A 14,183-nucleotide genomic window follows, 5' to 3' on the forward strand; every position below is an offset into this window, starting at 1 on the left:
GAATAATCTATAATCTTGTTTTATAACTTTTACCATTTTTAAGACTCTATGAATTCTGCTTATGAACTAAATTATCTAACAGAACTAGTCTTTAACCCACAGCCAGCTACTGCATTATTTTCACATGGATTAGAATTAAGGTTTTAAATAACAACTACTGCAAACTCCACTAATCAAAACAGTAAACTGAACGCTCTTTTAACCTTCATGACGTTCAGGCTGTGCCGCTAGCTTATACCGATGATTAGCTAGCGTTAGCTAGGTGTGGTATCCTAACTGTAATATTCTAACTTTAATATTGAGTAACGAGAATACTTATCTGTAAGCTACATCATTTACTTTTCTAGGAAGAGTAATGGTTAATTTTCCTGAACCTGTGTCTGACGTTAGCTGCTAATAAGGGATGTTCCAGAAGGAGGCGCTCTTACATTGTGTAGAAAAAGACCGAAGAAGTTGTTGCTAGCTAGAGACCATAGGCTGTATTAACGGTCTATGCTAGAGACATGTGAAAGTAGCTTTGTAACTTGCAAAGATGTCATGCCTGTCCGTTTGAATAAAACGTTCAAAGGATTTGGGATGTTGGATGTGGACATTAAGTTCTTCCTTAAAAGATATAACACTTGGCCCACTTTTCCTGCCACATTTACTCGGTTCATCCCGTTTCACTCCGTTTGTTCTCACTAGCGTCTTAACCACATATGTCTCTAAACGTGTTCCACTCCTTATAGCTACACAGAAAGGTAGCAGCTTGTGTCTGGACTGCAGACTCGCTCCGCTCTATAACAGCTCGTCCTCGCTCGCTCAACAGACAGCTACACGCTGTTGTTGACGTGATTTATCTTATTTTGATTTAACGGCTTGCAAAAATCTGCATGCAATTTAAGAAAGTGAGGACTGCATTAATAATGTGATATAACATAATATTTGACATCAAAAATGTGTCATGAACAGGAAGAAAACATAAGTTGCACTGGACTATAAGTCAGATTTATTTTAAATATTTATGATTTAGATATATTTATGTAACTAAATCCAAGACCCAGAACAGCACACAGAGCAACTAGCAGGACATGGAAATGTAACCGACCGTTAACAAGCCTGTCCCGACAGCGCGTCTTGGAGCTCCCATCTGTGGACCAGCTCCGCCATCTTGCTTTAACATAGCTAGCTTCTTGTTTTCTTCACGGCTACTTCAGCTGCCTTGCCCTTCATGTGACTCGAAAGCGCAGACTCGCTCGTTGAAAAGACCTTCACGTCTTTTTTTGCAGACTTTACAACAGGCAACTCATTGGGTTTGTCCCAGTTTAATCCATAACTTATAAATGTTTGTCATCTTCCAGCCAATGACAGCCTCCAGCCATGGTGCTGTTGCGTAGTGATTTTATGGGGGGGGGTGGTGCGCTGAGCATGACTGACAGTCACACAGAGTTATGCAGTCACACCAAGTTTCATTAAAGGCTCTCCAACACTTTATCCCTATTTAATAAACGAACTATTCAGTCAAATAGGTATTTGTTGTGAAAGAAATACAGTTACAATTTAAAGCATTTTATTCAACATTCAACATTTCATGCAGATGGGATTGGTGCTAGATACATTGGCATGTGGGTAATTAATAAAAAACATTCTAACAGCCCCATGTAAGGTCCGATTTACTCAAGATTTGGCATGGATGTTCAAGACGCTATGCTGAACAACTGTGCTATATTTGGTGGCAATCAGAATTAATCTTGGCCAGATACACAACTTCCTCTTTCAACAGCCACCTGCAAGAAGTTGGTCCTCTATAACTCGCGCAAAATTATTTTGATAGCTTCTTGTCACGAGGGTCCCCCGAGTGTATATCCAAGTTTTTGTGCAGATTGGACTCACAGCCCAGGAGGAGTTAGACAAAATATGGTTCCCATATGTCAAAGAAAAACAATTTAAAAAATAATTAAAAGAGATTCTAACAGCGCCATCTAACGGCTGATTCACTCGAAATTTTGCATGGATGCTCACGCCGCTATGTTAAACAAGTGTCATGTTTGGTAATATGATATGCAACTTCCTCTTTCAACAACCCTGACAGGAAGTTGCTACTCAGTAACTTGCACATTTTTCATCAAAATTCTTTGGATAACTTTTCATCATGAGTGTCAGTAGATGCTATCGCAAAGATTCTACAAGATTGCAGTCAAGGCCTAGGAGGAGTTCGAAAGAAATTAAAACACATGACATGGGAAATATGCTCGCAATGATTAGAGCAATATGCGTGTCAAATCTGGTGAGGATCAGAGTGACTATGTCCAAGTTAAGGCCTTTCCACACATTAGGGGTTGCTATGGAGCCCCCTTACAGATATGGGTCAAATCGCTGAACAGACTCGCAAAGCCTCCAGGTGTTTACGTGGGCGCCAATTTTTGTGAGTTTTCGTATATATTGAGGCCGTCAAAAATGTGCCCAAGGGCTAAAACCAATTAAGGGGGCGCTATAGAGCTACCATACCACTCTCAAGCCTAAATGTGTATTCAGATGAAAGAGTTTTATATTCTGCACATGGCTGCAAGAATTTGAGAGTTTTTGTCTTTCCTAAAGTCCTCAAACAAGTCTTTGTAATATGAGAAACTTTGCACAAAATTTGCCATATCATAAAATTTAATTTTTATTTTATTTTTTCTAAAAATAGATTGATAGAGTTCCAGATGAGACACATGTTCCCTCAAAAGTTAGCATGATAAATTACTTTTTTAAAGTCAGGATGCACGTTAGGGGGCGCTATGGAGCCCCCTGACAACACCCAAGACCAATCCCTACTGAAATTTGTCCTTTTCAATAGGTCTGACATGTGTGCAAGTTTTTCTGAGTTTTCCCACATGCTAAAGCCCTCAAAAATGACGGTCCAGAATAATAATGATAATCCTTACAAAAACGATGGGTTCCGAGCACTGAAGTGCAACGGCACCAACGGTAACACCCCTTGCCCTTAAGTGCTCGGGCCCTAATTATCACCAAGTGCTGTATAATCTACTTTGATAATCTACTTTATGTATGTTAATTTTGACACCACATTATATGTAATTTCCATGTATACAAATAATTCAAACAATGTTTAGTTGTGACACTGGGTATACAGTCATGATAATCCATTGTTCAAAATGTGTCTGAATCCTGCCCTGGATGTAACTCCCTCTCCCTCTAGCTTACCATAAAGAATCACCCACATTTCACTATTTCCTCCAGGCTGCTCAGGCATTACAAACGCCTTTGAATGTGCAGACATCTTCTGCCTGTACAGTTTTTCCTCAATCTAAAAATAGGCACTTTTAGTTCCACTGTTCCAGCTCAACCTTAGCTACTTTTGTCTTTCTGCTGCCTGGCAGGATATTCTGCCACTCTTTTCTAAATGTGGCAACAAAGGGACAATAACCTCTACTCAGATTCCAGATAATGTCATATATTGCGTAAGAACTATCACTTTATTGAATCTGATTTGAATTCTGAAATATCTAAAATAAAAAAGCAGATAAGAACAATTTAAGTAATGTTGCTGCTACAGTAGGAAGGATTATTGATCAAAACATAAGAAAGACACACAAGTAACATCTCTTTAAAGTCAAATCTCACATGTTACATCTTGCCATGTGTTGGTGATTATTTGAGGGAATAAAAGGACTTTATTTTGACAGTTATTACAATTTTTGTCATGATGTGTTGTAGAACTGAAAATAATACAGCTGCAGCTAGGTGGATGTATTTTTTTTTTTTACAAGTAAAGACATCAACTCATGGTCCCCTTCATGTCCCATCAGGTTGAACAAGCTAGGAGTCACCGTCTATCATTCAGCCTGTACTGAAATATCTGCTTCCTGTATTCTTCTCAGCTCATAGGTCAAGCGAGGACACCAAAACTATGCCCTTCTTGCTCCCATTATGGCACCACAAGAGTGTCCCTCGGGTCCGAAATTAGGTGACACATTTCTAAGCCAGTTTTACAGCACCCATAAAGGTGGCATCTCCATAAAGGGACACGTTGGCTGTGGAACGAGGGATCAGCAGCTCCAAGTGGTCCCCAACCTCCAGCTTCACAATACCTGAGGGATGCAAATGTAATGTTGTTTTCTTGCCGTAACAGCTATCACCCATACTCATACCATGACACACACACAACACACACACCACACACCACACACACACACACACACACACACACACACACACCACACACACACACACACACACACACACACACACACACACACACACACACACACACAAGCTTGACTGAAAAACACTGACTGACCTTCCATAACAGCTGTTGCAAAATAATATAATAAAACAGGGGGAACATAGCTCGGCATAAACAATAACTCAGACTCACCTCCTGTGTAGCAGGTGTTGTAAGGGTGAACGGGGTTCATATTCTGGATGCAGCGGAACAAGACCACATACTGAGGCTCGTCTCCCACCACATTCCTCTTCCTCCGGATCACCACGTGACCCATTGCAAAGGTGCTGTCCATGTAGTAGACCTGAGCACATTAGAAATACCAGGTCATGGTGGTATGGTATGATGCATGGGTGTTAACGTGTATAAACATTCAGGTGGGTGAAATATTATTCATTGTGCAGGTATCCTTTGCATCGTCTCTGTCTGTATCTGACCTTTCTTCAAGGGCTGTCAACCAACCAACTGCATGCACACCCATTTTTCTGCAATGTATGTAGACTTAATCCCCTACTATGTCAAATCTGGCCAACAGACTAGCAGCACCTCCCTGTGGAAAAACTATGAAATGACAATAAACGGACCTACCTGACTGTACACAAAGAAGAAGCCCTCCTCTCTGACTAACATGCTGTCTCCGTCTTTCTCCAGGGCAGAGCCTCTGCTCAGCCCTGCCTGCCAGGGGATACCTGTGTGTGGCTCTGCATTATATTCTGATAAAAAAAATAAAATAAAATAAGACTATATCAGAAAACATGTCAAAGCACTTAAAGCTAAACATGTATCCCAGCAGGCAACCTGTTTCAAATCTGTTAACGGAGCCTGTTCGGGGTATCAGTTCATATGTTTCTATACATTTTAGTGTGAAATATAGTTCTATTACTAATAATGGGTACATTTTTTTTAAAGATTATTTTTGTTAATTTTTGTTGCATTGTTAGGCCTTTATTGACAGGACAGCTGAAGAAATGAAGGGGGAAGAGAGAAAGGGAATGACATGCAGCAAAGGGCCGCAGGTCGGAGTCAAACCCCGGGCCCGCTGCGTCGAAGAGTAAACCTCTGTATGTGGGCGCCCACTCTACCAACGGACCTATCCAGGCGCCCATAGTGGGAACATTTAAAGTAAACTTCCAAAGGTCCAAGAGTAATATAAAATGGTAAAATGTCAATAAAAACTATATCAATTTCACTTCTATAACAAATAACCAAACTATCATAGCCCAGGTCAGGCATACTGTACCTTTCCGGAAGGTTTTCCTGCTATTGTTTGCCAGCAACTGCAGGCAAGGCTGAGAAACTATGATAAAACATAAAAGAAATTTAGACATGTTAAAACTGGTCAGCAGGTTCCTTACAATCCTAACGTTGCTTATTCCATGGCAGTCTGCTTTTTTCTTGTTCTCCCGCCCTTTTTACATTTTTGGCAGATTTCCATTGACAGTGTCAGCACTTAGCAACAGCAACAGACTAAACATTGGTGTCTTGACCCCAGGGATTTTTTAACAGTCGAGCTGATGATAAACACATTAACACCAAACTGACCCAAAGATCCAAGTACTTTTTAGTTCTTGTAACAATTTTTAAGGAACTTAAATGTTCCTTCAGTCCATTATTATAGGTGTTTCTCCCGCGGTCTAAAGTTAGTCTGCGGACATATGAAAAAACAATTAACATGATGGGACAAGGGCTGCTGGTGGTTGCAGGGGTAAACACATACTGCAGCCTGCAGTTCAGTGTGCTTGCACTTTTCATGTAATAAAACATTTAAAAAAAAAATTGAGAGAGATTTTGTCTCACTGTGTGCTTCAGACTGTAAAAGCTGTTAAACAATCAGAAAACAACAATTTATTATCTCATTCACAGCACCGCCACGCTCCCTCGCTCACCCGAGACACACTTCTACTGCCTGCAGTTCAGTTGTGCTGCTGGCTCAAGCGAATCTCTCTTTCTCTGGTCCTTTTTCAAAATGAGTCGGGAACCCAACAGAAATGCCTAACTTTACTTTACTAATATCCACATCTCACACATTGGCAGTGAACTGTCAGACTCAGGTGCAGCCTACCGTGTCTTACCTATTTTCTCTGATCCGGAGACCAATCTTCTCCTACGTATCAGGGTGAAAGTTTTTTGAGGCCCAGGTTGGTGCAGGGACTCTTGGCTGCTTCTCCAATTGATATTCTCAGTCTAAAAAACACAATACAGTTTGTAGCAAAACAATACATGCTGGTAAATGCTGTCTTTACAATGCAGTGCAGTTGTGGATATCCTGACTCATTGTCTCTCACCTGGCCTGCATGCTTGGCCTCTCGCCCCTCTTCTCTCTTGCGACAAACCTCTGATTTGAGACCCTCTACCTCAGCTCTGAGGGCCACCAGTTGGTACAAGGACAAAGCTGAAAGAGAAGAGGAGGTGACAGCAGCCAGCGTCAGCAGGAAAACTGGCCAGGACAGCCTCCCTTCACCTGTCCTTTTTCCAATCCCTGGCTCCACACAAGCCATCGCGGGGCCCATACAATCTCCAGAAATCTCACACTGGCAGCATGACCTGTCGTTGGCCTGAACTACGCTGCCTCTCTTCTGACAGACTGGGTCTAGCAGTGGTCGATGTTTGCTTCTGTCATCGATGTTGTCTATAAAAACTCTAGCTTTACCTTAATGTCTGTCTAAAAGCTCAACTGACCTCCCTAACTCTCTCTTTGTCCTTCAGTAGCCAGTTCCAGTTGAGTCTGAGTGACAACGCAGAACAAATACTGTACAAAAATGGCAAAACAGCTTCCCCTCTACTGTTCCGCTCAGCTAACCACACTCAGCTTCCTGCCTGACCAGCAGCCTTGCCAAACCTCTCTCCCCTCTCTCTTCATCTTGCTCCCTCAAAATAATAAAAACACATCTCAGCCTATCCACATTCTAAGAAATAACCCATGTGATCATTACAGAGTGAAAACCGGAAGGACAGGTTGGCAGTTAGATAAGTGACAGTCAGGTCCGGAAACAAAATTCTTTGACAAATGACATTTGAATTAAACATTAGAATTTGACAGCTAGAGGAGCCAACACATACTGAAAGCAGGAAGTACAAAAAATACTTTCACTTTGAATGGCAACATAACACTGGAAAACAAACTAAGTGGGATTCCTAGAATAAAAAGTGAACTGATTTCAAGTAACAGAAATTATTTTAGAACGGTTACATTAAAAAGGCTTCTTTACAACACCAAATACAACAAGACAAGCAATTTAACGTATCAATTTATTGCATGTTACAGTACAGAAAATAGAAAGTGAAAATGTGTGCTTAGAAAAGAATATGTCAACATTGTTTTGATATAGAAAAAAACATTAAAGTTATATGGAAAATCACTCAAACAGACTGCTTCATATTGAAGATAAAGTTGAATCATTCAGACGTCTGACTGTTCAGATATCCCATTAATGTTTCTTCACTGTGGAGTCATGGTAGATGTACACAAACAATGTCAACACTGTGCAGGTCCATTACAGAAATTTGCCAAGACTCAACGTGATCACATGCCAGCTTCCAAATGCAAATTCAAAATTATGCCAACACTTCCAACAGCATTAATTCCATTCTATTAACAATTATATGAACATATGAAAATATGTTCCATAGTGCATTTGCAGAATACCTGGCAAATGATTTTCTTTTTAAAAAGAAATAAAGAGACATTCAGTTTGATTCCATTTCTTTTCATCAACAGTAACAATACATTTGGATGGTATATAAACCCAAAATTCTAGTTAATTTTGCTTCAGGCAAGCCACCAAAACAATAAGTCAAAAGCATGATAAATTCCCACATCTTTACTTGAATGAAGACATGGCGCAATGCAAAAGAACAGCAGGTGTGTAAAACAAAGTGTGTGGAACTAAATGAGTGTATATTCATATGGTGGAATTCAGAGAGACAAAATTATTCTCTACCATCATATAAGGAGCTAAATCTAACTCAGTTTATGGGTTTGAAATAATACAAAAATGTCTGAAACTGTTCACTGTCACTGGTGGCAAAAAGTCACAACAAAAGTTGAAAAAACCATCTATAAACTATTTCTTGTAAAGCCCACTTGTTAATTTAAGACCATGATTTACATTCATAGTAGCCTTTAGACCATTTTCAAGTTCACACTGATTAACAAATTTGGTCTCGTTTGTTAGATTTTGTTTAGCATACCGTTTACAAACAGTAGCAAATATGGCTAAGGAGGTCTGTATTCAAATGGCTTTAGTACCACCGCAGAGCAGCATGCTGCATTTGGAAAGCAAGATCAGATAACAGTGTTTTAACAATCACACTCAGCTCCACCTGTTGGAAGACATGCAGGAAAGGTTAATTAGCTCAATAAAAGCCCTCCAATTGAAATTGAGTAAAGCCATTTTGCCACATGAGAACCTAGAATACTCCAAATAACAAGTATGATGCTGATAATATAAAACAAATAATCACACCATTAGAGTAAAAAAAGTTCACACTTCATCTTCAGATAGGTTTGGATTTTTTTTCAAGACTGCCTGGATACAATAGTCACATGCCCATGTTTGTATGCGGACAGAAATTGGTTGCTTACTGTGCAATTAGAGTGTATGAGCAAATGTTCCTTACCAAACTACAGGAGCCATTGTTGCTATGTAGCAACTACAGCCCATTTAACAGTAAAGAATACCCTAGGGATGTGCAATTAATCTTTCTACTCCTAACGATCTCAAAAACAGAGTAATCAATAAAGAAATTAATTTGCACATTAAGTTTTGCAAGTCAACTCTAATGTTGTCCTGTTTTCTGAATGGAGGAAAAAAAAGCTCTAACGAGAAAAGTATTAGAAGGGAATTTCACAGCTCAAGGTGTTTTCACTGTTGATTTAACTTTAGTTTTTTTTTTATTTCAATGATTACATCTTTCCAAAAGTCAATGAGTAATCATATAAAATAAGTATAATTCTTTCTATAATCAAGCAGCCCTAGCCCTGACATTTTGACAGAAGTAGCTCGACAGGAAATCAGTTCTCAAGTTATTTTTGATAGGCAGAAGTAACAAATATCACACTTATCTTACTAACCACTTCATCTCAGCACTCAACCCTTTTATGGCTGAAAACAATTATTCAACACGTTTTTAATGCTATGTGCCAGACAAAATTTGTAAGGGTATATATATATATATCAATACTAAATCATGTCATGCCAAGCTGCTGCAAGAACTCACCATGTTCCTCACCAAAAAGGAAGAAAAAAACATCCTTATTCTCCTCAAAGTATTGCTCAGAAGATGTAAGCATACATAACTCAACACTTGGGTAAATCTGAACAATAGAAAGTGCAAGGTTACGTATTAACAAAGATATATACAGTATAGGCCTAGATATTATCAGCGTCTCATTTTCTCTATGAGAAGAAGTTTAATTTTAATTCCAGTAGTTCAGTTTTCACTGTAATATTGTAGGTCCTCATATGGTCAGTGTGTGATGAGCAACTGTTTCAGGGATTTAAATTTATTTCTGTAGACCCGATGACCCATTACAGCAAATATGTTGTGATTGCACTGTGGGCATGTATGATCTGGCTTCAGTCATTTCAGGTCACAAATACATGCATTCATAGCTGTAAAAAGGACATTGTTACCCTCTCTTCAAACCTTGAAATGGTCAAATTATTGGAACATTTACAGAAAGGTAGAAAGAGTTAAATAAAACAGAAACCCAGAGAAAACATTTATATGTATATATATTTTTTTTACATTCTTTCAACAAAAAAAAAAAAAAAAAAAAAAAAAATCAATTAAGTCCAATCAATTTCCCGTGACAGCCTTTACTTCCCACAACCTGTAGTCAACAATCAGTACATGACTTTTTCTTTCAGATAATGGTAACACTAGATGAGGGCTGGGCACTCTCGTCGTGGGCATGGCTCTTCAGCAGGTCTTTTATAAACTGCTCCAAAGCTGCAAAGTAGCCTTGACACTGCCATGTGTCGTTGTGTGTGCCCTCTGGAAAGATAGCCAGGCGTTTAGTCCGCGCAGGAGACAGCTCATACAGTTGTTTCATCATGACAGGTGGGATGAGCTGGTCTGACAGACCAGACACAAACAGTGAGGGCATGCGGCACAGCGCCACCTGTCGATAGGACAGGAACTGATTCCTATAGCACCACAAAGGCAGCAGGCGCATTGGCAAGAAGGAGAAGAGTGTCGCTGCCATGTGGGGGATGCTGAGGAAGGTGTTTTCAACAATAATGGCTGCTACACGGTGAGGGTTGACTGATGCTAAGCGAACAGCCACAGCACCCCCCAGCGAGCGGCCAAATAGTACCACCTTTGTCTTGTCCAGATCAGGACGAGTCATGACATAGTCCAGTGTGGCCTCTGCATCCAGGTACAGCCCATCCTCACTGGGCTCACCCTCACTTTTTCCATAGCCACGGTAGTCCACCAGCACCACGTTGGTTTTTAGATTGACCAGCATGAGCAGGGCGTTTGGCACCCTGTGACCGATATTACCTGCATTACCGTGGAAATATAGGATTGTAGGTGGAGCAGAGGAAGTGGGGCTGCTTTGATTGCCAGGGGTGACTCCAGGAGGTGTGTCGCCTCCTGTATAGCGAAGCAGGATGAGGTTAAGCTTTACACCATCCTTGGTGCGAATGTTCACATTTTCATGAGGGATTCCTGTTGGCAAGGGAACATAAAGGCGAGAGGAGGAGGGCTGGTCAGGGAAGTAGAGGAGCACATCCTGAAATTTGTAAAGGATGCCTGCCACAGAGGCTAGAATGAGAGCTAGGAGGAAGAATCCGCCATACAGGTGGAAGGTGAGGATGAGAGCCAAAAGGGAGACTCGACATGCACCCCAAGACCAGGAGGCCAGAGTCAGGGTACACCGCTCCACTGCCCCCCACAGCCTCCAGGGCTTCTCCATGGCTACACAAGAGCTAAGTCACAGGACACACACTCTGAGAACCAAAGAAAGAGTACAGGGGAGAGAAGGGAAAGTGGTTGAATATAAATGTTCATTAAGGAAAGTATTTAGAAAAACATCTTTAGTTATATATTGCATATTTAATCTAACAATGAATGCAAAAACCCAGTGTACAATGGTGACCATAAGAAGATAAACACATATTCATATTTGAGAATCTGTAACTTAAATTGTATACATGTACTTGTATTTTTATGCCAGCTAGCTAGCTAAATAATAGGGCTGGGAATCACCAAAGGCCTCACGATACGTCATCACCATGATACGATAGCATCACGTATACAACATCACCACGATACTTATGTCACGATGTGATATATTGCAATAATATTGCAATTTTAAACATATTGCGATATTCTGTGATTAATTGCAATTACCTTTCTTCCAACTTTACATTTTTCCTAATTTCAAATTATGACCCCAAAAAGGAAACTTTGTCAACATCTGTTTTATCTAAAAAGATAGTTTCTTCATCTCACACAATTTTGATAACTGTTATCTGTTTCAGTCCTCATAAAGCTTTGTTTACATATGAATGGATGTGTATGCATTTGTAGCTATGTATTTATATGCTTAAGTACAACTTATATCAGTACATAGTAGTCAATTGTTTAAATGTTTACCTCGTTCAGCTTATTTTTAGCCTTATGTGAATATATTTTTGAGAACAACAAAAAGCAGCAACAAAAAGCCACTAACTTGGCCATTAAAGGTGATTCTGAAACTGATGCAACTAGCAAGTATATGCAGTCGTGCAGCTCTGCAGGACCAGGAATGAGCACCAATGAGAATGCGTTAAATCAGGGATCTTCATCAGAGTCAATGCAGCACAAATGAAAAAGTCTTAACATGAATCCAACATATTATTAGCATATAGTATATAACTCCCAACTTGTGATAGCTTTACTGGCCTATAGGTAAGGATTAACTGTGCCATATGTATGTTTAAAAATTAAACATGATTTATAAAAACATGCCAACAACTATTTTAATTGCTTGGTTGAGATTCTATGCAAGAAATGCATAAAGGCTTTAGGCCGCCCTCATAAGTATGATTTATACTGTTTATTGATCCCCAGTGGGGAAATTACAATATACAATTTACACTCTGCATTGTTACTAATCACTACACACAGGCCTGAAATACACACACATGCTCAGGACCTATTCATGCACAAATGGAGGGATGGCAGAGTGAGTGGGCTGCCCGCTGGACCAGCGCCCTGAGCGGATGGGGGGGTACGGTGCCTGGCAGTGCCCGGGAGGTGAAGTGGCATCTCTCCAGCTGCCAATCTACACGCCGTTCTTTGGTCCGTACGGGGGACTTGAACCGGCGACCCTCAAGTTCCCTACCCAACCCAACTCCCTACGGACTGTGCTACTGCCACCCCTCAAAGAGGACGGCGTAAACAGTTAGCGCTATAAATACCTTGAATAGACTGTTAATATTAATAATGTACAGTCTATGGCCGTCCTACACGTTATTGTAGGCCCAGTTTAATATGCAATTTAATTTTATACTTAATGTAGCTAGTGAGTTCCTACTCCGTCGCTTTCTGTTAAAGGGTCCTTGGCTTAAATAACGTTGAAGACCGTTGCGTTAAATGAACGGTAATGTTGCTGGGCAGACAAACTGAGGGTACATTTCTAAATATTACAAGACTGAAACATGTCTTGACCCCACCCACAAGGAAGAGATAGTGACAGCTCCTCCTAGCCTAGTGAAAACCAGTGTAGCTGCGAGCTTTGACAGTTAAGACACTTAGCATTGCAATCCTTTTCTGAACTGTCAAAACAAGCTGTTATTGAGACGGCGATTTGCCAAGCTCTGAAGTGACTGACCATAAAACCGAACTAAACCCTATTAAAAATGTGCTAGCTTAGCTGCGATTACCTCCGTAACAAGCATGCTAACTATCAAGCTATCCTTGACTCGGATAGCTGCTAGTGCTATCAGCCTTCTCATTTAGCCACCACTTCACTGGTTAGCTAGCAAGGTAGCCACACACTTACCCTTCTCTCATTTTCAGCACTTCAGCTGCATGGATATTTCACGAAACAGGAACAGATATACAGCACAGTCAGTGTCATGCAGCTTTGTAGCAGCTAAGTAAATTACAGTGAAAGTTAACTGGTGAGAACGCAAGGTTACTATCAGCAAGAACCGGCGAGGATAGCTACACAGCTGGTTAGCATTACTAGCGTAGCCTTCATGACTTCCGCGTTCGGCTCTTCTTCTGCCTCGAGGTTTAACCGCAGCTGGCATCTTTGGTGTCGTATTACTGCCATCTTCTGGAATTACATAGCTTTGGAAGCTGATTAAACATTCTCTGACTTGTCCACCACTTCAATACTCCAGTATGCTCTTGGATCCTGACAATGCTTACAAATGCTAGTTTGATGCTTCCCTGAGTGTGCTGCTCAGATTGCTGTGTCATAATATTCTTATGTAGTCATTGTGACCTCCTTTTTTCCATTTCATAATATGTAGGCCTATATTTTATTATCTCTCACTCTCGCTCACACATACACACACACACACACTAGAGAGTTGTCAGAGCTGTCCATAAATGGGAGCCCTGAGCAGTTTGGTGGTTGGTGCCTTGCTCAAGGTCACCTCAGCAGCCCCAAGGAGGTGAACTGCCACTTTTCCAGATACTGGTCCACAGTATGCCTGGTCTGTGCAGGGACTTGAACCTGACACCCTCAGGTTTCCAAGAGCCAAAGTCCCATTTGTTTTAAAATAGATGAAAAAGCAGGGGAGGCTTTAGGAGCGTGGCTACTCACCGAGCTGTCAATCATGATCGAGGCTTAGCAATAGAGCTCAACAGTCCCGCCCACAGGGGGTTCCTGGAATTAAAATACAATAATGTATGACTTCCGTGAAAAGGTTAAATCTGTGACTTTCTGAAATTCTCTGAGCATGCACAACACTGGCTTAGATGCGTTACACACTCCTAACTCCAAAATACCAAATTCGCAATGGCCGAA

The 14,183-nt window shown here is 40.7% G+C and overlaps 2 protein-coding genes across 2 annotated transcripts; both read right to left on the bottom strand.

Moving 5' to 3' along the window:
• Positions 1 to 3,573: 3,573 nt before the first annotated feature.
• On the bottom strand, positions 3,574 to 7,159 carry tnfsf13b (TNF superfamily member 13b). Its single transcript, XM_032529270.1, has 6 exons — positions 6,493 to 7,159; positions 6,280 to 6,391; positions 5,448 to 5,504; positions 4,796 to 4,920; positions 4,361 to 4,511; positions 3,574 to 4,073 (listed from the first exon to the last, which is right to left on the bottom strand). The coding sequence occupies exons 1-6, from the start codon at positions 6,715 to 6,717 to the stop codon at positions 3,961 to 3,963; spliced, it is 783 nt and encodes a 260-aa protein (XP_032385161.1). The 5' UTR covers positions 6,718 to 7,159; the 3' UTR covers positions 3,574 to 3,960.
• A 2,161-nt stretch (positions 7,160 to 9,320) lies between these two features.
• Positions 9,321 to 13,442, bottom strand: abhd13 (abhydrolase domain containing 13). The gene is made up of 2 exons (XM_032529240.1): positions 13,206 to 13,442; positions 9,321 to 11,166 (listed from the first exon to the last, which is right to left on the bottom strand). Exon 2 carries the CDS (start codon positions 11,130 to 11,132, stop codon positions 10,077 to 10,079), a length of 1,056 nt encoding a protein of 351 aa, XP_032385131.1. The 5' UTR covers positions 11,133 to 11,166; positions 13,206 to 13,442; the 3' UTR covers positions 9,321 to 10,076.
• Positions 13,443 to 14,183: the final 741 nt, after the last annotated feature.

The sequence above is a fragment of the Etheostoma spectabile genome, chromosome 11, assembly GCF_008692095.1.
Source record: "Etheostoma spectabile isolate EspeVRDwgs_2016 chromosome 11, UIUC_Espe_1.0, whole genome shotgun sequence".
In the NCBI taxonomy this organism is placed as follows: domain Eukaryota; kingdom Metazoa; phylum Chordata; class Actinopteri; order Perciformes; family Percidae; genus Etheostoma; species Etheostoma spectabile.

Bases quoted from the DNA above. Each gene is read 5' to 3' on its own strand.
- tnfsf13b (XM_032529270.1), bottom strand. From the start codon at position 6,717: ATGGGCCCCGCGATGGCTTGTGTGGAGCCAGGGATTGGAAAAAGGACA. The intron at 5,505-6,279 runs GTAAGACACGGT...GTTTTATCATAG, and splicing joins CTCCGGATCAGAGAAAATAG to TTTCTCAGCCTTGCCTGCAG. The intron at 4,921-5,447 runs GTACAGTATGCC...TTTTTTTATCAG, and splicing joins CAGGAAAACCTTCCGGAAAG to AATATAATGCAGAGCCACAC.
- abhd13 (XM_032529240.1), bottom strand. From the start codon at position 11,132: ATGGAGAAGCCCTGGAGGCTGTGGGGGGCAGTGGAGCGGTGTACCCTG.